Source organism: Manacus candei, unplaced genomic scaffold (genome assembly GCF_025592945.1).
Source record: "Manacus candei isolate 608988 ecotype Guabito, Panama unplaced genomic scaffold, ASM2559294v1 h1tg000060l, whole genome shotgun sequence".
Taxonomy (NCBI): domain Eukaryota; kingdom Metazoa; phylum Chordata; class Aves; order Passeriformes; family Pipridae; genus Manacus; species Manacus candei.
In genome coordinates this window covers 13,004,073-13,029,980 of record NW_026138108.1, presented here as the reverse complement: position 1 = coordinate 13,029,980, position 25,908 = coordinate 13,004,073, and the positions used below count along the sequence as shown (strand labels likewise).

At 55.3% G+C, this 25,908-nt stretch overlaps 1 protein-coding gene across 1 annotated transcript in view; it reads left to right on the top strand.

The window, feature by feature from the left end:
* Positions 1 to 6,098: 6,098 nt before the first annotated feature.
* Positions 6,099 to 25,908, top strand: part of LOC127478541 (uncharacterized) — a 90,386-nt gene continuing 70,576 nt past the window's right edge. The window contains exon 1 of the mRNA XM_051804414.1: positions 6,099 to 6,251. Within this exon, the coding sequence (XP_051660374.1) occupies positions 6,152 to 6,251 (100 nt within the window). The 5' untranslated portion in view covers positions 6,099 to 6,151. The remainder of the gene's footprint in view (positions 6,252 to 25,908) is intronic.

The window sequence follows — 25,908 nt, the reverse complement described above, 5'->3', positions numbered from 1 at the left end:
CAGCTCCAGCTGCCAGTGCCACTGCCCAAATGGTGTACGTTTGAAGATTCCTCCCAGAGCAAAGGGGCCAGGACAGAAAGCTCTTGCTGCCATGGAGTACCCAGGCTGGACCACAAAATCCACCCGAGAGCCAAAGGTTGCAGGCTTGCTTGGCTGGGGAGAAGGGCTACTTGCTTTATAGAGCTCCAGCTGCCAGTCCCAAGGCCCAAATGGCGTACGTTTGAAGATTCCTCCCAGAGCAAAGGGGCCAGGACAGAAAGCTCTTGCTGCCATGGAGTACCCAGGCTGGTCCACCAAATCCACCCAAGAGCCAAAGGTTGCAGGCTTGCTTGGCTGGGGAGAAGGGCTACTTGCTTTATAGAGCTCCAGCTGCCAGTCCCACGGCCCAAATGGCGTACGTTTGAAGATTCCTCCCAGAGCAAAGAGGCCAGGACAGAAAGCTCTTGCTGCCATGAAGTACCCAGGCTGACCCACCAAATGCACCAGACAGCCAAAGGTTGCAGGCTTGCTTGGCTGGGGAGAAGGGCTCTTGGCTTTATACAGCTCCAGCTGCCAGTCCCACGGCCCAAATGGCGTATGTTTGAAGATTCCTCCCAGAGCAAAGAGGCCAGGACAGAAAGCTCTTGCTGCCATGGAGTACCCATTCTGCCCCACCAAATCCACCCAAGAGTCAAAGATTGCAGGCTTGCTTGGCTGGGGAGAAGGGCTCTGGGCTTTATACAGCTCCAGCTGCCAGTCCCATTACTGAACGGGCGTATGTTTGAAGATTCCTCCCAGAGCAAAGGGGCCAGGACAGAAAGCTCTTGCTGCCATGGAGTACCCAGGCTGGCCCACAAAATACACCCAAGAGCCAAAGGTTGCAGGCTTGCTTGGCTGGGGAAAAGGGCTACTTGCTTTATAGAGCTCCAGCTGCCAGTCCCATTGCCGAAATGGCGTATGTTTGAAGTTTCCGCCCAGAGTAAATGGGCCAGGACAGAAATCTCTTGCTGCCATGGAGTAGCCAGGCTGACCCACCAAATGCACCAGACAGCCAAAGGTTGCAGGCTTGCTTGCCTGGGGAGAAGGGCTCTTGGCTTTATACAGCTACAGCTGCCAGTGCCACTGCCCAAATGGTGTACGTTTGAAGATTCCTCCCAGAGCAAAGGGGCCAGGACAGAAAGCTCTTGCTGCCATGGAGTACCCAGGCTGGCCCACCAAATGTACCAGAGAGCCATAGGTTGCAGGCTTGCTTGCCGGGGGAGAAGGGCTCTTGGCTTTATACAGCTCCAGCTGCCAGTCCCACTGCCCAAATGGTGTACGTTTGAAGATTCCTCCCAGAGCAAAGGGGCCAGGACAGAAAGCTCTTGCTGCCCTAGAGTACCCAGGCTGGCCCACCAAATCCACCCAAGAGCCAAAGGTTGCAAGCATGCTTGGCTGGGGAGAAGGGCTCTTGGCTTTATACAGCTCCAGCTGCCAGTCCCATTGCTGAAATGGCGTATGTTTGAAGATTCCTCCCAGAGCAAAGGGGCCAGGACAGAAAGCTCTTGCTGCCATGGAGTACCCAGGCTTGCCCTCAAAATCCACCCAAGAGCCAAAGGTTGCAGGCTTGCTTGGCTGGGGAGAAGGGCTCTTGGCTTTATACAGCTCCAGCTGCCAGTGCCACTGCTCAAATGGTGTACATTTGAAGATTCCTCCCAGAGCAAAGAGGTCAGGACAGAAAGCTCTTGCTGCCATGGAGTACCCAGGCTGGCCCACCAAATCCACCCAAGAGCCAAAGGTTGCAGGCTTGCTTGGCTGGGGAGAAGGGCTACTTGCTTTATAGAGCTCCAGCTGCCAGTGCCACTGCTCAAGTGGCGTACATTTGAAGATTCCTCCCAGAGCAAAGGGGCCAGGACAGAAAGCTCTTGCTGTCCTAGAGTACCCAGGCTGGCCCACAAAATCCACCCAAGAGCCAAAGGTTGCAGGCTTGCTTGGCTGGGGAGAAGGGCTCTTGGCTTTATACAGCTCCAGCTGCCAGTCCCATTGCCGAAAGGGCGTATGTTTGAAGATTCCTCCCAGAGCAAAGAGGCCAGGACAGAAAGCTCTTGCTGCCATGGAGTACCCAGGCTGGCCCACCAAATCCACCCAAGAGCCAAAGGTTGCAGGCTTGCTTGGCTGAGGAGAAGGGCTCTTGCCTTTATACAGCTCCAGCTGCCAGTGCCACTGCCCAAATGGTGTACGTTTGAAGATTCCTCCCAGAGCAAAGGGGCCAGGACAGAAAGCTCTTGCTGCCATGGAGTACCCAGGCTGGACCACAAAATCCACCCGAGAGCCAAAGGTTGCAGGCTTGCTTGGCTGGGGAGAAGGGCTACTTGCTTTATAGAGCTCCAGCTGCCAGTCCCACGGCCCAAATGGCGTACGTTTGAAGATTCCTCCCAGAGCAAAGGGGCCAGGACAGAAAGCTCTTGCTGCCATGGAGTGCCCAGCCTGGCCCAAAAAATCCACCCAAGAGTCAAAGATTGCAGGCTTGCTTGGCTGGGGAGAAGGGCTCTGGGCTTTATACAGCTCCAGCTGCCAGTCCCATTACCGAACGGGCGTATGTTTGAAGATTCCTCCCAGAGCAAAGGGGCCAGGACAGAAAGCTCTTGCTGCCATGGAGTACCCAGCCTGGCCCACAAAATCCACCCAAGAGCCAAAGGTTGCAGGCTTGCTTGGCTGGGGAGAAGGGCTACTTGCTTTATAGAGCTCCAGCTGCCAGTGCCACTGCCCAAATGGCGTACGTTTGAAGATTCCTCCCAGAGCAAAGGGGCCAGGACAGAAAGCTCTTGCTGTCCTAGAGTACCCAGGCTGGCCCACCAAATCCACCCAAGAGCCAAAGATTGCACGCTTGCTTGGTGGGGAGAAGCGTTCTTGGCTTCATACAGCTCCAGCTGCCAGTGTCACGGCCCAAATGGCGTATGTTTGAAGATTCCTCCCAGAGCAAAGGGGCCAGGACAGAAAGCTCTTGCTGCCATGGAGTACCCAGGCTGGCCCACCAAATCCACCCAAGAGCCAAAGGTTGCAGGCTTGCTTGGCTGGGGAGAAGGGCTACTTGCTTTATAGAGCTCCAGCTGCCAGTCCCACTGCCCAAATGGCGTACGTTTGAAGATTCCTCCCAGAGCAAAGGGGCCAGGACAGAAAGCTCTTGCTGTCCTAGAGTACCCAGGCTGGCCCACAAAATCCACTCAAGAGTCAAACGTTGCAGGCTTGCTTGGCTGGGGAGAAGGGCTCTTGGCTTTATACAGCTCCAGCTGCCAGTGCCACAACCCAAATGGTGTACGTTTGAAGATTCCTCCCAGAGCAAAGGGGCCAGGACAGAAATCTCTTGCTGCCATGGAGTACCCAGCCTGGCCCACCAAATCAACCCAAGAGCCAGAGATTGCACGCTTGCTTGGTGGGGAGAAGCGTTCTTGGCTTTATACAGCTCCAGCTGCCAGTGTCACGGCCCAAATGGTGTATGTTTGAAGATTCCTCCCAGAGCAAAGGGGCCAGGACAGAAAGCTCTTGCTGCCATGGAGTACCCAGGCTGGACCACAAAATCCACCCGAGAGCCAAAGGTTGCAGGCTTGCTTGGCTGGGGAGAAGGGCTACTTGCTTTATAGAGCTCCAGCTGCCAGTCCCACGGCCCAAATGGTGTACGTTTGAAGATTCCTCCCAGAGCAAAGGGGCCAGGACAGAAAGCTCTTGCTGCCATGGAGTGCCCAGCCTGGCCCACAAAATCCACCCAAGAGTCAAAGATTGCAGGCTTGCTTGGCTGGGGAGAAGGGCTCTGGGCTTTATACAGCTCCAGCTGCCAGTCCCATTACCGAACGGGCGTATGTTTGAAGATTCCTCCCAGAGCAAAGGGGCCAGGACAGAAAGCTCTTGCTGCCATGGAGTACCCAGGCTGACCCACCAAATACACCTGAGAGCCAAAGGTTGCAGGCTTCCTTGGCTGGGGAGAAGCACTCTTGGCTTTATACAGCTCCAGCTGCCTGTCCCATTACCGAAAGGGCGTATGTTTGAAGATTCCTCCCAGAGCAAAGGGGCCAGGACAGAAAGCTCTTGCTGTCCTAGAGTACCCAGGCTGGCCCACAAAATCCACCCAAGAGCCAAAGGTTGCAGGCTTGCTTGGCTGAGGAGAAGGGCTCTTGGCTTTATACAGCTCCAGCTGCCAGTGTCAAGGCCCAAATGGCGTATGTTTGAAGATTCCTCCCAGAGCAAAGGGGCCAGGACAGAAAGCTCTTGCTGCCATGGAGTACCCAGGCTGGCCCACCAAATCCACCCAAGAGCCAAAGGTTGCAGGCTTGCTTGGCTGGGGAGAAGGGCTACTTGCTTTATAGAGCTCCAGCTGCCAGTGCCACTGCTCAAGTGGCGTACATTTGAAGATTCCTCCCAGAGCAAAGGGGCCAGGACAGAAAGCTCTTGCTGTCCTAGAGTACCCAGGCTGGCCCACAAAATCCACCCAAGAGCCAAAGGTTGCAGGCTTGCTTGGCTGGGGAGAAGGGCTACTTGCTTTATAGAGCTCCAGCTGCCAGTGCCACAACCCAAATGGTGTACGTTTGAAGATTCCTCCCAGAGCAAAGGGGCCAGGACAGAAAGCTCTTGCTGCCATGGAGTACCCAGCCTGGCCCACCAAATCAACCCAAGAGCCAGAGATTGCACGCTTGCTTGGTGGGGAGAAGCGTTCTTGGCTTTATACAGCTCCAGCTGCCAGTGTCACGGCCCAAATGGTGTATGTTTGAAGATTCATCCCAGAGCAAAGGGGCCAGGACAGAAAGCTCTTGCTGCCATGGAGTACCCATTCTGGCCCACAAAATCCACCCAAGAGCCAAAGGTTGCAGGCTTGCTTGGCTGAGGAGAAGGGCTCTTGGCTTTATACAGCTCCAGCTACCAGTCCCACTGCCAAAATGGCGTACGTTTGAAGATTCCTCCCAGAGCAAAGAGGCCAGGACAGAAAGCTCTTGCTGTCCTAGAGTACCCAGGCTGGCCCACAAAATCCACCCAAGAGCCAAAGGTTGCAGGCTTGCTTGGCTGAGGAGAAGGGCTCTTGGCTTTATACAGCTCCAGCTGCCAGTGTCAAGGCCCAAATGGCGTATGTTTGAAGATTCCTCCCAGAGCAAAGGGGCCAGGACAGAAAGCTCTTGCTGCCATGGAGTACCCAGGCTGGCCCACCAAATCCACCCAAGAGCCAAAGGTTGCAGGCTTGCTTGGCTGGGGAGAAGGGCTACTTGCTTTATAGAGCTCCAGCTGCCAGTGCCACTGCCCAAATGGCGTACGTTTGAAGATTCCTCCCAGAGCAAAGGGGCCAGGACAGAAAGCTCTTGCTGCCATGGAGTACCCAGGCTGGCCCACAAAATCCACTCAAGAGTCAAAGGTTGCAGGCTTGCTTGGCTGAGGTGAAGGGCTCTTGGCTTTATACAGCTCCAGCTGCCATTGCCACAACCCAAATGGTGTACGTTTGAAGATTCCTCCCAGAGCAAAGGGGCCAGGACAGAAAGCTCTTGCTGCCATGGAGTACCCAGGCTGGCCCACCAAATCCACCCAAGAGCCAAAGATTGCACGCTTGCTTGGTGGGGAGAAGCGTTCTTGGCTTCATACAGCTCCAGCTGACAGTGTCACGGCCCAAATGGCGTATGTTTGAAGATTCCTCCCAGAGCAAAGGGGCCAGGACAGAAAGCTCTTGCTGCCATGGAGTACCCAGGCTGGCCCACCAAATCCACCCAAGAGCCAAAGGTTGCAGGCTTGCTTGGCTGGGGAGAAGGGCTACTTGCTTTATAGAGCTCCAGCTGCCAGTCCCACTGCCCAAATGGCGTACGTTTGAAGATTCCTCCCAGAGCAAAGGGGCCAGGACAGAAAGCTCTTGCTGTCCTAGAGTACCCAGGCTGGCCCACAAAATCCACTCAAGAGTCAAAGGTTGCAGGCTTGCTTGGCTGGGGAGAAGGGCTCTTGGCTTTATACAGCTCCAGCTGCCAGTGCCACAGCCCAAATGGTGTACGTTTGAAGATTCCTCCCAGAGCAAAGGGGCCAGGACAGAAAGCTCTTGCTGCCATGGAGTACCCAGGCTGGCCCACCAAATCCACCCAAGAGCCAAAGATTGCACGCTTGCTTGGTGGGGAGAAGCGTTCTTGGCTTCATACAGCTCCAGCTGCCAGTGTCACGGCCCAAATGGCGTATGTTTGAAGATTCCTCCCAGAGCAAAGGGGCCAGGACAGAAAGCTCTTGCTGCCATGGAGTACCCAGGCTGGCCCACAAAATCCACCCAAGAGCCAAAGGTTGCAGGCTTGCTTGGCTGAGGAGAAGGGCTCGTGGCTTTATACAGCTCCAGCTGCCAGTCCCACTGCCCAAATGGCGTACGTTTGAAGATTCCTCCCAGAGCAAAGAGGCCAGGACAGAAAGCTCTTGCTGCCATGGAGTACCCATTCTGGCCCACCAAATCCACCCAAGAGTCAAAGATTGCAGGCTTGCTTGGCTGGGGAGAAGGGCTCTGGGCTTTATACAGCTCCAGCTGCCAGTCCCATTACCGAACGGGCGTATGTTTGAAGATTCCTCCCAGAGCAAAGGGGCCAGGACAGAAAGCTCTTGCTGCCATGGAGTACCCAGGCTGGCCCACCAAATCCACCCAAGAGCCAAAGGTTGCAGGCTTGCTTGGCTGGGGAGAAGGGCTACTTGCTTTATAGAGCTCCAGCTGCCAGTCCCACGGCCCAAATGGCGTACGTTTGAAGATTCCTCCCAGAGCAAAGGGGCCAGGACAGAAAGCTCTTGCTGCCATGGAGTACCCAGGCTGGCCCACCAAATCCACCCAAGAGCCAAAGGTTGCAGGCTTGCTTGGCTGAGGAGAAGGGCTCTTGGCTTTATACAGCTCCAGCTGCCAGTGTCAAGGCCCAAATGGCGTATGTTTGAAGATTCCTCCCAGAGCAAAGGGGCCAGGACAGAAAGCTCTTGCTGCCATGGAGTACCCAGGCTGGCCCACAAAATCCACCCAAGAGCCAAAGGTTGCAGGCTTGCTTGGCTGGGGAGAAGGGCTACTTGCTTTATAGAGCTCCAGCTGCCAGTCCCACTGCCCAAATGGCGTACGTTTGAAGATTCCTCCCAGAGCAAAGGGGCCAGGACAGAAAGCTCTTGCTGCCATGGAGTACCCAGGCTGGCCCACAAAATCCACTCAAGAGTCAAAGGTTGCAGGCTTGCTTGGCTGGGGAGAAGGGCTCTTGGCTTTATACAGCTCCAGCTGCCAGTGCCACAACCCAAATGGTGTACGTTTGAAGATTCCTCCCAGAGCAAAGGGGCCAGGACAGAAAGCTCTTGCTGCCATGGAGTACCCAGGCTGGCCCACCAAATCCACCCAAGAGCCAAAGATTGCACGCTTGCTTGGTGGGGAGAAGCGTTCTTGGCTTCATACAGCTCCAGCTGACAGTGTCACGGCCCAAATGGCGTATGTTTGAAGATTCCTCCCAGAGCAAAGGGGCCAGGACAGAAAGCTCTTGCTGCCATGGAGTGCCAAGCATGGCCCACAAAATCCACCCAAGAGCCAAAGGTTGCAGGCTTGCTTGGCTGAGGAGAAGGGCTCTTGGCTTTATACAGCTCCAGCTGCCAGTGCCACTGCCCAAATGGTGTACGTTTGAGGATTCCTCCCAGAGCAAAGGGGCCAGGACAGAAAGCTCTTGCTGCCATGGAGTACCCAGGCTGGCCCACAAAATCCACCCAAGAGCCAAAGGTTGCAGGCTTGCTTGGCTGGGGAGAAGGGCTACTTGCTTTATAGAGCTCCAGCTGCCAGTCCCACTGCCCAAATGGCGTACGTTTGAAGATTCCTCCCAGAGCAAAGGGGCCTGGACAGAAAGCTCTTGCTGCCATGGAGTACCCAGGCTGGCCCACCAAATCCACCCAAGACCCAAAGGTTGCAGGCTTGCTTGGCTGGGGAGAAGGGCTCTTGGCTTTATACAGCTCCAGCTGCCAGTCCCATTGCCGAAATGGTGTATGTTTGAAGATACCTCCCAGAGCAAAGGGGCCAGGACAGAAAGCTCTTGCTGCCATGGAGTACCCAGGCTGGCCCACCAAATCCACCCAAGAGCCAAAGGTTGCAGGCTTGCTTGGCTGAGGAGAAGGGCTCTTGGCTTTATACAGCTCCAGCTGCCAGTCCCACTGCCCAAATGGCGTATGTTTGAAGATTCCTCCCAGAGCAAAGGGGCCAGGACAGAAAGCTCTTGCTGCCATGGAGTACCCAGGCTGGCCCACCAAATCCACCCAAGAGCCAAAGGTTGCAGGCTTGCTTGGCTGGGGAGAAGGGCTACTTGCTTTATAGAGCTCCAGCTGCCAGTCCCACTGCCCAAATGGCGTACGTTTGAAGATTCCTCCCAGAGCAAAGGGGCCAGGACAGAAAGCTCTTGCTGTCCTAGAGTACCCAGGCTGGCCCACAAAATCCACTCAAGAGTCAAAGGTTGCAGGCTTGCTTGGCTGGGGAGAAGCGCTCTTGGCTTTATACAGCTCCAGCTGCCAGTGCCACAGCCCAAATGGTGTACGTTTGAAGATTCCTCCCAGAGCAAAGGGGCCAGGACAGAAAGCTCTTGCTGCCATGGAGTACCCAGGCTGGCCCACAAAATCCACCCAAGAGCCAAAGGTTGCAGGCTTGCTTGGCTGGGGAGAAGGGCTACTTGCTTTATAGAGCTCCAGCTGCCAGTCCCACGGCCCAAATGGCGTACGTTTGAAGATTCCTCCCAGAGCAAAGAGGCCAGGACAGAAATTTCTTGCTGCCATGGAGTAGCCAGGCTGACCCACCAAATGCACCAGACAGCCAAAGGTTGCAGGCTTGCTTGGCTGAGGAGAAGGGCTCGTGGCTTTATACAGCTCCAGCTGCCAGTCCCACTGCCCAAATGGCGTATGTTTGAAGATTCCTCCCAGAGCAAAGAGGCCAGGACAGAAAGCTCTTGCTGCCATGGAGTACCCATTCTGGCCCACCAAATCCACCCAAGAGTCAAAGATTGCAGGCTTGCTTAGCTGGGGAGAAGGGCTCTGGGCTTTATACAGCTCCAGCTGCCAGTCCCATTACCGAACGGGCGGATGTTGGAAGATTCCTCCCAGAGCAAAGGGGCCAGGACAGAAAGCTCTTGCTGCCATGGAGTACCCAGGCTGACCCACCAAATACACCTGAGAGCCAAAGGTTGCAGGCTTCCTTGGCTGGGGAGAAGCACTCTTGGCTTTATACAGCTCCAGCTGCCAGTCCCATTGCCGAAAGGGCGTATGTTTGAAGATTCCTCCCAGAGCAAAGGGGCCAGGACAGAAAGCTCTTTCTGTCCTAGAGTACCCAGGCTGGCCCACAAAATCCACCCAAGAGCCAAAGATTGCAGGCTTGCTTGGCTGAGGAGAAGGGCTCTTGGCTTTATACAGCTCCAGCTGCCAGTGTCAAGGCCCAAATGGCGTATGTTTGAAGATTCCTCCCAGAGCAAAGGGGCCAGGACAGAAAGCTCTTGCTGCCATGGAGTACCCAGCCTGGCCCACCAAATCCACCCAAGAGCCAAAGGTTGCAGGCTTGCTTGGCTGGGGAGAAGGGCTACTTGCTTTATAGAGCTCCAGCTGCCAGTGCCACTGCCCAAATGGCGTACGTTTCAAGATTCCTCCCAGAGCAAAGGGGCCAGGACAGAAAGCTCTTGCTGCCATGGAGTACCCAGGCTGGCCCACCAAATCCACCCAAGAGCCAAAGATTGCACGCTTGCTTAGCGGGGAGAAGCGTTCTTGGCTTCATACAGCTCCAGCTGACAGTGTCACGGCCCAAATGGCGTATGTTTGAAGATTCCTCCCAGAGCAAAGGGGCCAGGACAGAAAGCTCTTGCTGCCATGGAGTGCCCAGCCTGGCCCACAAAATCCACCCAAGAGCCAAAGGTTGCAGGCTTGCTTGGCTGAGGAGAAGGGCTCTTGGCTTTATAGAGCTCCAGCTGCCAGTGCCACTGCCCAAATGGTGTACGTTTGAGGATTCCTCCCAGAGCAAAGGGGCCAGGACAGAAAGCTCTTGCTGCCATGGAGTACCCAGGCTGGCCCACAAAATCCAACCAAGAGCCAAAGGTTGCAGGCTTGCTTGGCTGGGGAGAAGGGCTACTTGCTTTATAGAGCTCCAGCTGCCAGTCCCACTGCCCAAATGGCGTACGTTTGAAGATTCCTCCCAGAGCAAAGGGGCCTGGACAGAAAGCTCTTGCTGCCATGGAGTGCCCAGGCTGGCCCACCAAATCCACCCAAGACCCAAAGGTTGCAGGCTTCCTTGGCTGTGGAGAAGCGCTCTTGGCTTTATACAGCTCCAGCTGCCACTCCCATTGCCGAAATGGTGTATGTTTGAAGATACCTCCCAGAGCAAAGGGGCCAGGACAGAAAGCTCTTGCTGCCATGGAGTACCCAGCCTGGCCCACAAAATCCACCCAAGAGCCAAAGGTTGCAGGCTTGCTTGGCTGGGGAGAAGGGCTACTTGCTTTATAGAGCTCCAGCTGCCAGTGCCACTGCCCAAATGGCGTACGTTTGAAGATTCCTCCCAGAGCAAAGGGGCCAGGACAGAAAGCTCTTGCTGCCATGGAGTACCCAGCCTGGCCCACCAAATCCACCCAAGAGCCAAAGGTTGCAGGCTTGCTTGGCTGAGGAGAATGTCTCTTGGCTTTATACAGCTCCAGCTGCCAGTGTCACGGCCCAAATGGCGTATGTTTGAAGATTCCTCCCAGAGCAAAGGGGCCAGGACAGAAAGCTCTTGCTGCCATGGAGTACCCAGCCTGGCCCACCAAATCCACCCAAGAGCCAAAGGTTGCAGGCTTGCTTGGCTGGGGAGAAGGGCTACTTGCTTTATAGAGCTCCAGCTGCCAGTCCCACGGCCCAAATGGCGTACGTTTGAAGATTCCTCCCAGAGCAAAGGGGCCAGGACAGAAAGCTCTTGCTGCCATGGAGTACCCAGGCTGACCCACCAAATGCACCAGACAGCCAAAGGTTGCAAGCTTGCTTGGCTGGGGAGAAGGGCTCTTGGCTTTATAGAGCTACAGCTGCCAGTGCCACTGCCCAAATGGTGTACGTTTGAAGATTCCTCCCAGAGCAAAGGGCCCAGGACAGAAAGCTCTTGCTGCCATGGAGTACCCAGGCTGGCCCACCAAATGTACCAGAGAGCCAAAGGTTGCAGGCTTGCTTGCCTGGGGAGAAGGGCTCTTGGCTTTATACAGCTCCAGCTGCCAGTGCCACTGCCCAAATGGTGTACGTTTGAAGATTCCTCCCAGAGCAAAGGGGCCAGGACAGAAAGCTCTTGCTGCCATGGAGTACCCAGGCTGGCCCACCAAATCCACCCAAGAGCCAAAGGTTGCAAGCATGCTTGGCTGGGGAGAAGGGCTCTTGGCTTTATACAGCTCCAGCTGCCAGTGTCATGGCCCAAATGGCGTATGTTTGAAGATTCCTCCCAGAGCAAAGGGGCCAGGACAGAAAGCTCTTGCTGCCATGGAGTACCCAGGCTTGCCCTCAAAATCCACCCAAGAGCCAAAGGTTGCAGGCTTGCTTGGCTGGGGAGAAGGGCTACTTGCTTTATAGAGCTCCAGCTGCCAGTCCCACGGCCCAAATGGCGTACGTTTGAAGATTCCTCCCAGAGCAAAGAGGCCAGGACAGAAAGCTCTTGCTGCCATGGAGTACCCAGGCTGACCCACCAAATGCACCAGACAGCCAAAGGTTGCAGGCTTGCTTGGCTGGGGAGAAGGGCTCTTGGCTTTATACAGCTCCAGGTGCCAGTCCCACTGCCCAAATGGCGTACGTTTGAAGATTCCTCCCAGAGCAAAGAGGCCAGGACAGAAAGCTCTTGCTGCCATGGAGTACCCATTCTGGCCCACCAAATCCACCCAAGAGTCAAAGATTGCAGGCTTGCTTGGCTGGGGAGAAGGGCTCTGGGCTTTATACAGCTCCAGCTGCCAGTCCCATTACTGAACGGGCGTATGTTTGAAGATTCCTCCCAGAGCAAAGGGGCCAGGACAGAAAGCTCTTGCTGCCATGGAGTACCCAGGCTGGCCCACAAAATACACCCAAGAGCCAAAGGTTGCAGGCTTGCTTGGCTGGGGAAAAGGGCTACTTGCTTTATAGAGCTCCAGCTGCCAGTCCCATTGCCGAAATGGCGTATGTTTGAAGTTTCCTCCCAGAGTAAATGGGCCAGGACAGAAAGCTCTTGCTGCCATGGAGTACCCAGGCTGACCCACCAAATGCACCAGACAGCCAAAGGTTGCAGGCTTGCTTGGCTGGGGAGAAGGGCTCTTGGCTTTATACAGCTCCAGCTGCCAGTGCCACTGCCCAAATGGTGTACGTTTGAAGATTCCTCCCAGAGCAAAGGGGCCAGGACAGAAAGCTCTTGCTGCCATGGAGTACCCAGGCTGGCCCACCAAATCCACCCAAGAGCCAAAGGTTGCAGGCTTGCTTGGCTGGGGAGAAGGGCTACTTGCTTTATAGAGCTCCAGCTGCCAGTGCCACTGCCCAAATGGCGTACGTTTGAAGATTCCTCCCAGAGCAAAGGGGCCAGGACAGAAAGCTCTTGCTGCCATGGAGTACCCAGGCTTGCCCTCAAAATCCACCCAAGAGCCAAAGGTTGCAGGCTTGCTTGGCTGGGGAGAAGGGCTACTGGCTTTATACAGCTCCAGCTGCCAGTGCCACAGCCCAAATGGCGTACGTTTGAAGATTCCTCCCAGAGCAAAGGGGCCAGGACAGAAAGCTCTTGCTGCCATGGAGTACCCAGGCTGGCCCACCAAATCCACCCAAGAGCCAAAGATTGCACGCTTGCTTGGCTGGGGAGAAGCGTTCTTGGCTTCATACAGCTCCAGCTGCCAGTGTCACGGCCCAAATGGCGTACGTTTGAAGATTCCTCCCAGAGCAAAGGGGCCAGGACAGAAAGCTCTTGCTGCCATGGAGTACCCAGGCTGGCCCACAAAATCCACCCAAGAGCCAAAGGTTGCAGGCTTGCTTGGCTGGGGAGAAGGGCTACTTGCTTTATAGAGCTCCAGCTGCCAGTCCCACGGCCCAAATGGCGTACGTTTGAAGATTCCTCCCAGAGCAAAGAGGCCAGGACAGAAAGCTCTTGCTGCCATGGAGTACCCAGGCTGACCCACCAAATGCACCAGACAGCCAAAGGTTGCAGGCTTGCTTGGCTGGGGAGAAGGGCTCTTGGCTTTATACAGCTCCAGCTGCCAGTCCCACTGTCCAAATGGCGTACGTTTGAAGATTCCTCCCAGAGCAAAGAGGCCAGGACAGAAAGCTCTTGCTGTCATGGAGTACCCATTCTGGCCCACCAAATCCACCCAAGAGTCAAAGATTGCAGGCTTGCTTGGCTGGGGAGAAGGGCTCTGGGCTTTATACAGCTCCAGCTGCCAGTCCCATTACTGAACGGGCGTATGTTTGAAGATTCCTCCCAGAGCAAAGGGGCCAGGACAGAAAGCTCTTGCTGCCATGGAGTACCCAGCCTGGCCCACAAAATACACCCAAGAGCCAAAGGTTGCAGGCTTGCTTGGCTGGGGAAAAGGGCTACTTGCTTTATAGAGCTCCAGCTGCCAGTCCCATTGCCGAAATGGCGTATGTTTGAAGTTTCCTCCCAGAGTAAATGGGCCAGGACAGAAATCTCTTGCTGCCATGGAGTACCCAGGCTGACCCACCAAATGCACCAGACAGCCAAAGGTTGCAGGCTTGCTTGGCTGGGGAGAAGGGCTCTTGGCTTTATACAGCTACAGCTGCCAGTGCCACTGCCCAAATGGTGTACGTTTGAAGATTCCTCCCAGAGCAAAGGGCCCAGGACAGAAAGCTCTTGCTGCCATGGAGTACCCAGGCTGGCCCACCAAATGTACCAGAGAGCCAAAGGTTGCAGGCTTGCTTGGCTGGGGAGAAGGGCTCTTGGCTTTATACAGCTCCAGCTGCCAGTGCCACTGCCCAAATGGTGTACGTTTGAAGATTCCTCCCAGAGCAAAGGGGCCAGGACAGAAAGCTCTTGCTGCCATGGAGTACCCAGGCTGGCCCACCAAATCCACCCAAGAGCCAAAGGATGCAAGCATGCTTGGCTGGGGAGAAGGGCTCTTGGTTTTATACAGCTCCAGCTGCCAGTCCCATTGCCGAAAGGGCGTATGTTTGAAGATTCCTTCCAGAGCAAAGAGGCCAGGACAGAAAGCTCTTGCTGCCATGGAGCACCCAGGCTGACCCACCAAATCCACCCAAGAGCCAAAGGTTGCAGGCTTGCTTGGCTGAGGAGAAGGGCTCTTGCCTTTATACAGCTCCAGCTGCCAGTGCCACTGCCCAAATGGTGTACGTTTGAAGATTCCTCCCAGAGCAAAGGGGCCAGGACAGAAAGCTCTTGCTGCCATGGAGTACCCAGGCTGGACCACAAAATCCACCCGAGAGCCAAAGGTTGCAGGCTTGCTTGGCTGGGGAGAAGGGCTACTTGCTTTATAGAGCTCCAGCTGCCAGTCCCAAGGCCCAAATGGCGTACGTTTGAAGATTCCTCCCAGAGCAAAGGGGCAGGACAGAAAGCTCTTGCTGCCATGGAGTACCCAGGCTGGTCCACCAAATCCACCCAAGAGCCAAAGGTTGCAGGCTTGCTTGGCTGGGGAAAAGGGCTACTTGCTTTATAGAGCTCCAGCTGCCAGTCCCATTGCCGAAATGGCGTATGTTTGAAGTTTCCTCCCAGAGTAAATGGGCCAGGACAGAAAGCTCTTGCTGCCATGGAGTACCCAGGCTGACCCACCAAATGCACCAGACAGCCAAAGGTTGCAGGCTTGCTTGCCTGGGGAGAAGGGCTCTTGGCTTTATACAGCTACAGCTGCCAGTGCCACTGCCCAAATGGTGTACGTTTGAAGATTCCTCCCAGAGCAAAGGTGCCAGGACAGAAAGCTCTTGCTGCCATGGAGTACCCAGGCTGGCCCACCAAATGTACCAGAGAGCCAAAGGTTGCAGGCTTGCTTGCCGGGGGAGAAGGGCTCTTGGCTTTATACAGCTCCAGCTGCCAGTGCCACAGCCCAAATGGTGTACGTTTGAAGATTCCTCCCAGAGCAAAGGGGCCAGGACAGAAAGCTCTTGCTGCCATGGAGTACCCAGGCTGGCCCACCAAATCCACCCAAGAGCCAAAGATTGCACGCTTGCTTGGTGGGGAGAAGCGTTCTTGGCTTCATACAGCTCCAGCTGCCAGTGTCACGGCCCAAATGGCGTACGTTTGAAGATTCCTCCCAGAGCAAAGGGGCCAGGACAGAAAGCTCTTGCTGCCATGGAGTACCCAGGCTGGCCCACAAAATCCACCCAAGAGCCAAAGGTTGCAGGCTTGCTTGGCTGGGGAGAAGGGCTACTTGCTTTATAGAGCTCCAGCTGCCAGTCCCACGGCCCAAATGGCGTACGTTTGAAGATTCCTCCCAGAGCAAAGAGGCCAGGACAGAAAGCTCTTGCTGCCATGGAGTACCCAGGCTGACCCACCAAATGCACCAGACAGCCAAAGGTTGCAGGCTTGCTTGGCTGGGGAGAAGGGCTCTTGGCTTTATACAGCTCCAGCTGCCAGTCCCACTGCCCAAATGGCGTACGTTTGAAGATTCCTCCCAGAGCAAAGAGGCCAGGACAGAAAGCTCTTGCTGCCATGGAGTACCCATTCTGGCCCACCAAATCCACCCAAGAGTCAAAGATTGCAGGCTTGCTTGGCTGGGGAGAAGGGCTCTGGGCTTTATACAGCTCCAGCTGCCAGTCCCATTACTGAACGGGCGTATGTTTGAAGATTCCTCCCAGAGCAAAGGGGCCAGGACAGAAAGCTCTTGCTGCCATGGAGTACCCAGGCTGGCCCACAAAATACACCCAAGAGCCAAAGGTCGCAGGCTTGCTTGGCTGGGGAAAAGGGCTACTTGCTTTATAGAGCTCCAGCTGCCAGTCCCATTGCCGAAATGGCGTATGTTTGAAGTTTCCTCCCAGAGTAAATGGGCCAGGACAGAAAGCTCTTGCTGCCATGGAGTACCCAGGCTGACCCACCAAATGCACCAGACAGCCCAAGGTTGCAGGCTTGCTTGGCTGGGGAGAAGGGCTCTTGGCTTTATACAGCTACAGCTGCCAGTGCCACTGCCCAAATGGTGTACGTTTGAAGATTCCTCCCAGAGCAAAGGGGCCAGGACAGAAAGCTCTTGCTGCCATGGAGTACCCAGGCTGGCCCACCAAATGTACCAGAGAGCCAAAGGTTGCAGGCTTGCTTGCCTGGGGAGAAGGGCTCTTGGCTTTATACAGCTCCAGCTGCCAGTGCCACTGCCCAAATGGTGTACATTTGAAGATTCCTCCCAGAGCAAAGAGGTCAGGACAGAAAGCTCTTGCTGCCATGGAGTACCCAGGCTGGCCCACCAAATCCACCCAAGAGCCAAAGGTTGCAGGCTTGCTTGGCTGGGGAGAAGGGCTACTTGCTTTATAGAGCTCCAGCTGCCAGTGCCACTGCCCAAATGGCGTACGTTTGAAGATTCCTCCCAGAGCAAAGGGGCCAGGACAGAAAGCTCTTGCTGTCCTAGAGTACCCAGGCTGGCCCACAAAATCCACCCAAGAGCCAAAGGTTGCAGGCTTGCTTGGCTGGGGAGAAGGGCTCTTGGCTTTATACAGCTCCAGCTGCCAGTCCCATTGCCGAAAGGGCGTATGTTTGAAGATTCCTCCCAGAGCAAAGGGGCCAGGACAGAAAGCTCTTGCTGCCATGGAGTACCCAGGCTGGCCCACCAAATCCACCCAAGAGCCAAAGGTTGCAGGCTTGCTTGGCTGAGGAGAAGGGCTCTTGGCTTTATACAGCTCCAGCTGCCAGTGCCACTGCCCAAATGGTGTACGTTTGAAGATTCCTCCCAGAGCAAAGGGGCCAGGACAGAAAGCTCTTGCTGCCATGGAGTACCCAGGCTGGACCACAAAATCCACCCGAGAGCCAAAGGTTGCAGGCTTGCTTGGCTGGGGAGAAGGGCTACTTGCTTTATAGAGCTCCAGCTGCCAGTCCCAAGGCCCAAATGGCGTACGTTTGAAGATTCCTCCCAGAGCAAAGGGGCCAGGACAGAAAGCTCTTGCTGCCATGGAGTACCCAGCCTGGTCCACCAAATCCACCCAAGAGCCAAAGGTTGCAGGCTTGCTTGGCTGGGGAGAAGGGCTACTTGCTTTATAGAGCTCCAGCTGCCAGTCCCACGGCCCAAATGGCGTACGTTTGAAGATTCCTCCCAGAGCAAAGAGGCCAGGACAGAAAGCTCTTGCTGCCATGAAGTACCCAGGCTGACCCACCAAATGCACCAGACAGCCAAAGGTTGCAGGCTTGCTTGGCTGGGGAGAAGGGCTCTTGGCTTTATACAGCTCCAGCTGCCAGTCCCACGGCCCAAATGGCGTATGTTTGAAGATTCCTCCCAGAGCAAAGAGGCCAGGACAGAAAGCTCTTGCTGCCATGGAGTACCCATTCTGCCCCACCAAATCCACCCAAGAGTCAAAGATTGCAGGCTTGCTTGGCTGGGGAGAAGGGCTCTGGGCTTTATACAGCTCCAGCTGCCAGTCCCATTACTGAACGGGCGTATGTTTGAAGATTCCTCCCAGAGCAAAGGGGCCAGGACAGAAAGCTCTTGCTGCCATGGAGTACCCAGGCTGGCCCACAAAATACACCCAAGAGCCAAAGGTTGCAGGCTTGCTTGGCTGGGGAAAAGGGCTACTTGCTTTATAGAGCTCCAGCTGCCAGTCCCATTGCCGAAATGTCGTATGTTTGAAGTTTCCGCCCAGAGTAAATGGGCCAGGACAGAAATCTCTTGCTGCCATGGAGTACCCAGGCTGACCCACCAAATGCACCAGACAGCCAAAGGTTGCAGGCTTGCTTGCCTGGGGAGAAGGGCTCTTGGCTTTATACAGCTACAGCTGCCAGTGCCACTGCCCAAATGGTGTACGTTTGAAGATTCCTCCCAGAGCAAAGGGGCCAGGACAGAAAGCTCTTGCTGCCATGGAGTACCCAGGCTGGCCCACCAAATGTACCAGAGAGCCATAGGTTGCAGGCTTGCTTGCCGGGGGAGAAGGGCTCTTGGCTTTATACAGCTCCAGCTGCCAGTGCCACTGCCCAAATGGTGTACGTTTGAAGATTCCTCCCAGAGCAAAGGGGCCAGGACAGAAAGCTCTTGCTGCCCTAGAGTACCCAGGCTGGCCCACCAAATCCACCCAAGAGCCAAAGGTTGCAAGCATGCTTGGCTGGGGAGAAGGGCTCTTGGCTTTATACAGCTCCAGCTGCCAGTCCCATTGCTGAAATGGCGTATGTTTGAAGATTCCTCCCAGAGCAAAGGGGCCAGGACAGAAAGCTCTTGCTGCCATGGAGTACCCAGGCTTGCCCTCAAAATCCACCCAAGAGCCAAAGGTTGCAGGCTTGCTTGGCTGGGGAGAAGGGCTCTTGGCTTTATACAGCTCCAGCTGCCAGTGTCACGGCCCAAATGGCGTATGTTTGAAGATTCCTCCCAGAGCAAAGGGGCCAGGACAGAAAGCTCTTGCTGCCATGGAGTACCCAGGCTGGCCCACCAAATCCACCCAAGAGCCAAAGGTTGCAGGCTTGCTTGGCTGGGGAGAAGGGCTACTTGCTTTATAGAGCTCCAGCTGCCAGTGCCACTGCCCAAATGGCGTACGTTTGAAGATTCCTCCCAGAGCAAAGGGGCCAGGACAGAAAGCTCTTGCTGTCCTAGAGTACCCAGGCTGGCCCACAAAATCCACTCAGGAGTCAAACGTTGCAGGCTTGCTTGGCTGGGGAGAAGGGCTCTTGGCTTTATACAGCTCCAGCTGCCAGTGCCACAACCCAAATGGTGTACGTTTGAAGATTCCTCCCAGAGCAAAGGGGCCAGGACAGAAAGCTCTTGCTGCCATGGAGTACCCAGCCTGGCCCACCAAATCAACCCAAGAGCCAGAGATTGCACGCTTGCTTGGTGGGGAGAAGCGTTCTTGGCTTTATACAGCTCCAGCTGCCAGTGTCACGGCCCAAATGGTGTATGTTTGAAGATTCCTCCCAGAGCAAAGGGGGCAGGACAGAAAGCTCTTGCTGCCATGGAGTACCCAGGCTGGACCACAAAATCCACCCGAGAGCCAAAGGTTGCAGGCTTGCTTGGCTGGGGAGAAGGGCTACTTGCTTTATAGAGCTCCAGCTGCCAGTCCCACGGTCCAAATGGTGTACGTTTGAAGATTCCTCCCAGAGCAAAGGGGCCAGGACAGAAAGCTATTGCTGCCATGGAGTGCCCAGCCTGGCCCACAAAATCCACCCAAGAGTCAAAGATTGCAGGCTTGCTTGGCTGGGGAGAAGGGCTCTGGGCTTTATACAGCTCCAGCTGCCAGTCCCACTGCCCAAATGGCGTACGTTTGAAGATTCCTCCCAGAGCAAAGAGGCCAGGACAGAAAGCTCTTGCTGCCATGGAGTACCCATTCTGGCCCACCAAATCCACCCAAGAGTCAAAGATTGCAGGCTTGCTTGGCTGGGGAGAAGGGCTCTGGGCTTTATACAGCTCCAGCTGCCAGTCCCATTACTGAACGGGCGTATGTTTGAAGATTCCTCCCAGAGCAAAGGGGCCAGGACAGAAAGCTCTTGCTGCCATGGAGTACCCAGGCTGGCCCACAAAATACACCCAAGAGCCAAAGGTCGCAGGCTTGCTTGGCTGGGGAAAAGGGCTACTTGCTTTATAGAGCTCCAGCTGCCAGTCCCATTGCCGAAATGGCGTATGTTTGAAGTTTCCTCCCAGAGTAAATGGGCCAGGACAGAAAGCTCTTGCTGCCATGGAGTACCCAGGCTGACCCACCAAATGCACCAGACAGCCCAAGGTTGCAGGCTTGCTTGGCTGGGGAGAAGGGCTCTTGGCTTTATACAGCTACAGCTGCCAGTGCCACTGCCCAAATGGTGTACGTTTGAAGATTCCTCCCAGAGCAAAGGGGCCAGGACAGAAAGCTCTTGCTGCCATGGAGTACCCAGGCTGGCCCACCAAATGTACCAGAGAGCCAAAGGTTGCAGGCTTGCTTGCCTGGGGAGAAGGGCTCTTGGCTTTATACAGCTCCAGCTGCCAGTGCCACTGCCCAAATGGTGTACATTTGAAGATTCCTCCCAGAGCAAAGAGGTCAGGACAGAAAGCTCTTGCTGCCATGGAGTACCCAGGCTGGCCCACCAAATCCACCCAAGAGCCAAAGGTTGCAGGCTTGCTTGGCTGGGGAGAAGGGCTACTTGCTTTATAGAGCTCCAGCTGCCAGTGCCACTGCCCAAATGGCGTACGTTTGAAGATTCCTCCCAGAGCAAAGGGGCCAGGACAGAAAGCTCTTGCTGTCCTAGAGTACCCAGGCTGGCCCACAAAATCCACCCAAGAGCCAAAGGTTGCAGGCTTGCTTGGCTGGGGAGAAGGGCTCTTGGCTTTATACAGCTCCAGCTGCCAGTCCCATTGCCGAAAGGGCGTATGTTTGAAGATTCCTCCCAGAGCAAAGGGGCCAGGACAGAAAGCTCTTGCTGCCATGGAGTACCCAGGCTGGCCCACCAAATCCACCCAAGAGCCAAAGGTTGCAGGCTTGCTTGGCTGAGGAGAAGGGCTCTTGGCTTTATACAGCTCCAGCTGCCAGTGCCACTGCCCAAATGGTGTACGTTTGAAGATTCCTCCCAGAGCAAAGGGGCCAGGACAGAAAGCTCTTGCTGCCATGGAGTACCCAGGCTGGACCACAAAATCCACCCGAGAGCCAAAGGTTGCAGGCTTGCTTGGCTGGGGAGAAGGGCTACTTGCTTTATAGAGCTCCAGCTGCCAGTCCCAAGGCCCAAATGGCGTACGTTTGAAGATTCCTCCCAGAGCAAAGGGGCCAGGACAGAAAGCTCTTGCTGCCATGGAGTACCCAGCCTGGTCCACCAAATCCACCCAAGAGCCAAAGGTTGCAGGCTTGCTTGGCTGGGGAGAAGGGCTACTTGCTTTATAGAGCTCCAGCTGCCAGTCCCACGGCCCAAATGGCGTACGTTTGAAGATTCCTCCCAGAGCAAAGAGGCCAGGACAGAAAGCTCTTGCTGCCATGAAGTACCCAGGCTGACCCACCAAATGCACCAGACAGCCAAAGGTTGCAGGCTTGCTTGGCTGGGGAGAAGGGCTCTTGGCTTTATACAGCTCCAGCTGCCAGTCCCACGGCCCAAATGGCGTATGTTTGAAGATTCCTCCCAGAGCAAAGAGGCCAGGACAGAAAGCTCTTGCTGCCATGGAGTACCCATTCTGCCCCACCAAATCCACCCAAGAGTCAAAGATTGCAGGCTTGCTTGGCTGGGGAGAAGGGCTCTGGGCTTTATACAGCTCCAGCTGCCAGTCCCATTACTGAACGGGCGTATGTTTGAAGATTCCTCCCAGAGCAAAGGGGCCAGGACAGAAAGCTCTTGCTGCCATGGAGTACCCAGGCTGGCCCACAAAATACACCCAAGAGCCAAAGGTTGCAGGCTTGCTTGGCTGGGGAAAAGGGCTACTTGCTTTATAGAGCTCCAGCTGCCAGTCCCATTGCCGAAATGTCGTATGTTTGAAGTTTCCGCCCAGAGTAAATGGGCCAGGACAGAAATCTCTTGCTGCCATGGAGTACCCAGGCTGACCCACCAAATGCACCAGACAGCCAAAGGTTGCAGGCTTGCTTGCCTGGGGAGAAGGGCTCTTGGCTTTATACAGCTACAGCTGCCAGTGCCACTGCCCAAATGGTGTACGTTTGAAGATTCCTCCCAGAGCAAAGGGGCCAGGACAGAAAGCTCTTGCTGCCATGGAGTACCCAGGCTGGCCCACCAAATGTACCAGAGAGCCATAGGTTGCAGGCTTGCTTGCCGGGGGAGAAGGGCTCTTGGCTTTATACAGCTCCAGCTGCCAGTGCCACTGCCCAAATGGTGTACGTTTGAAGATTCCTCCCAGAGCAAAGGGGCCAGGACAGAAAGCTCTTGCTGCCCTAGAGTACCCAGGCTGGCCCACCAAATCCACCCAAGAGCCAAAGGTTGCAAGCATGCTTGGCTGGGGAGAAGGGCTCTTGGCTTTATACAGCTCCAGCTGCCAGTCCCATTGCTGAAATGGCGTATGTTTGAAGATTCCTCCCAGAGCAAAGGGGCCAGGACAGAAAGCTCTTGCTGCCATGGAGTACCCAGGCTTGCCCTCAAAATCCACCCAAGAGCCAAAGGTTGCAGGCTTGCTTGGCTGGGGAGAAGGGCTCTTGGCTTTATACAGCTCCAGCTGCCAGTGTCACGGCCCAAATGGCGTATGTTTGAAGATTCCTCCCAGAGCAAAGGGGCCAGGACAGAAAGCTCTTGCTGCCATGGAGTACCCAGGCTGGCCCACCAAATCCACCCAAGAGCCAAAGGTTGCAGGCTTGCTTGGCTGGGGAGAAGGGCTACTTGCTTTATAGAGCTCCAGCTGCCAGTGCCACTGCCCAAATGGCGTACGTTTGAAGATTCCTCCCAGAGCAAAGGGGCCAGGACAGAAAGCTCTTGCTGTCCTAGAGTACCCAGGCTGGCCCACAAAATCCACTCAGGAGTCAAACGTTGCAGGCTTGCTTGGCTGGGGAGAAGGGCTCTTGGCTTTATACAGCTCCAGCTGCCAGTGCCACAACCCAAATGGTGTACGTTTGAAGATTCCTCCCAGAGCAAAGGGGCCAGGACAGAAAGCTCTTGCTGCCATGGAGTACCCAGCCTGGCCCACCAAATCAACCCAAGAGCCAGAGATTGCACGCTTGCTTGGTGGGGAGAAGCGTTCTTGGCTTTATACAGCTCCAGCTGCCAGTGTCACGGCCCAAATGGTGTATGTTTGAAGATTCCTCCCAGAGCAAAGGGGGCAGGACAGAAAGCTCTTGCTGCCATGGAGTACCCAGGCTGGACCACAAAATCCACCCGAGAGCCAAAGGTTGCAGGCTTGCTTGGCTGGGGAGAAGGGCTACTTGCTTTATAGAGCTCCAGCTGCCAGTCCCACGGTCCAAATGGTGTACGTTTGAAGATTCCTCCCAGAGCAAAGGGGCCAGGACAGAAAGCTATTGCTGCCATGGAGTGCCCAGCCTGGCCCACAAAATCCACCCAAGAGTCAAAGATTGCAGGCTTGCTTGGCTGGGGAGAAGGGCTCTGGGCTTTATACAGCTCCAGCTGCCAGTCCCATTACCGAACGGGCGTATGTTTGAAGATTCCTCCCAGAGCAAAGGGGCCAGGACAGAAAGCTCTTGCTGCCATGGAGTACCCAGGCTGACCCACCAAATACACCTGAGAGCCAAAGGTTGCAGGCTTCCTTGGCTGGGGAGAAGCACTCTTGGCTTTATACAGCTCCAGCTGCCAGTCCCATTACCGAAAGGGCGTATGTTTGAAGATTCCTCCCAGAGCAAAGGGGCCAGGACAGAAAGCTCTTGCTGTCCTAGAGTACCCAGGCTGGCCCACAAAATCCACCCAAGAGCCAAAGGTTGCAGGCTTGCTTGGCTGAGGAGAAGGGCTCTTGGCTTTATACAGCTCCAGCTGCCAGTGTCAAGGCCCAAATGGCGTATGTTTGAAGATTCCTCCCAGAGCAAAGGGGCCAGGACAGAAAGCTCTTGCTGCCATGGAGTACCCAGGCTGGCCCACCAAATCCACCCAAGAGCCAAAGGTTGCAGGCTTGCTTGGCTGGGGAGAAGGGCTACTTGCTTTATAGAGCTCCAGCTGCCAGTGCCACTGCTCAAGTGGCGTACATTTGAAGATTCCTCCCAGAGCAAAGGGGCCAGGACAGAAAGCTCTTGCTGTCCTAGAGTACCCAGGCTGGCCCACAAAATCCACCCAAGAGCCAAAGGTTGCAGGCTTGCTTGGCTGGGGAGAAGGGCTACTTGCTTTATAGAGCTCCAGCTGCCAGTCCCACAACCCAAATGGTGTACGTTTGAAGATTCCTCCCAGAGCAAAGGGGCCAGGACAGAAAGCTCTTGCTGCCATGGAGTACCCAGCCTGGCCCACCAAATCAACCCAAGAGCCAGAGATTGCACGCTTGCTTGGTGGGGAGAAGCGTTCTTGGCTTTATACAGCTCCAGCTGCCAGTGTCACGGCCCAAATGGTGTATGTTTGAAGATTCCTCCCAGAGCAAAGGGGCCAGGACAGAAAGCTCTTGCTGCCATGGAGTACCCATTCTGGCCCACAAAATCCACCCAAGAGCCAAAGGTTGCAGGCTTGCTTGGCTGAGGAGAAGGGCTCTTGGCTTTATACAGCTCCAGCTACCAGTCCCACTGCCAAAATGGCGTACGTTTGAAGATTCCTCCCAGAGCAAAGAGGCCAGGACAGAAAGCTCTTGCTGTCCTAGAGTACCCAGGCTGGCCCACAAAATCCACCCAAGAGCCAAAGGTTGCAGGCTTGCTTGGCTGAGGAGAAGGGCTCTTGGCTTTATACAGCTCCAGCTGCCAGTGTCAAGGCCCAAATGGCGTATGTTTGAAGATTCCTCCCAGAGCAAAGGGGCCAGGACAGAAAGCTCTTGCTGCCATGGAGTACCCAGGCTGGCCCACCAAATCCACCCAAGAGCCAAAGGTTGCAGGCTTGCTTGGCTGGGGAGAAGGGCTACTTGCTTTATAGAGCTCCAGCTGCCAGTGCCACTGCCCAAATGGCGTACGTTTGAAGATTCCTCCCAGAGCAAAGGGGCCAGGACAGAAAGCTCTTGCTGCCATGGAGTACCCAGGCTGGCCCACAAAATCCACTCAAGAGTCAAAGGTTGCAGGCTTGCTTGGCTGAGGAGAAGGGCTCTTGGCTTTATACAGCTCCAGCTGCCATTGCCACAACCCAAATGGTGTACGTTTGAAGATTCCTCCCAGAGCAAAGGGGCCAGGACAGAAAGCTCTTGCTGCCATGGAGTACCCAGGCTGGCCCACCAAATCCACCCAAGAGCCAAAGATTGCACGCTTGCTTGGTGGGGAGAAGCGTTCTTGGCTTCATACAGCTCCAGCTGACAGTGTCACGGCCCAAATGGCGTATGTTTGAAGATTCCTCCCAGAGCAAAGGGGCCAGGACAGAAAGCTCTTGCTGCCATGGAGTACCCAGGCTGGCCCACCAAATCCACCCAAGAGCCAAAGGTTGCAGGCTTGCTTGGCTGGGGAGAAGGGCTACTTGCTTTATAGAGCTCCAGCTGCCAGTCCCACTGCCCAAATGGCGTACGTTTGAAGATTCCTCCCAGAGCAAAGGGGCCAGGACAGAAAGCTCTTGCTGTCCTAGAGTACCCAGGCTGGCCCACAAAATCCACTCAAGAGTCAAACGTTGCAGGCTTGCTTGGCTGGGGAGAAGGGCTCTTGGCTTTATACAGCTCCAGCTGCCAGTGCCACTGCCCAAATGGTGTACGTTTGAGGATTCCTCCCAGAGCAAAGGGGCCAGGACAGAAAGCTCTTGCTGCCATGGAGTACCCAGGCTGGCCCACAAAATCCACCCAAGAGCCAAAGGTTGCAGGCTTGCTTGGCTGGGGAGAAGGGCTACTTGCTTTATAGAGCTCCAGCTGCCAGTCCCACTGCCCAAATGGCGTACGTTTGAAGATTCCTCCCAGAGCAAAGGGGCCTGGACAGAAAGCTCTTGCTGCCATGGAGTACCCAGGCTGGCCCACCAAATCCACCCAAGACCCAAAGGTTGCAGGCTTGCTTGGCTGGGGAGAAGGGCTCTTGGCTTTATACAGCTCCAGCTGCCAGTCCCATTGCCGAAATGGTGTATGTTTGAAGATACCTCCCAGAGCAAAGGGGCCAGGACAGAAAGCTCTTGCTGCCATGGAGTACCCAGGCTGGCCCACCAAATCCACCCAAGAGCCAAAGGTTGCAGGCTTGCTTGGCTGAGGAGAAGGGCTCTTGGCTTTATACAGCTCCAGCTGCCAGTCCCACTGCCCAAATGGCGTATGTTTGAAGATTCCTCCCAGAGCAAAGGGGCCAGGACAGAAAGCTCTTGCTGCCATGGAGTACCCAGGCTGGCCCACCAAATCCACCCAAGAGCCAAAGGTTGCAGGCTTGCTTGGCTGGGGAGAAGGGCTACTTGCTTTATAG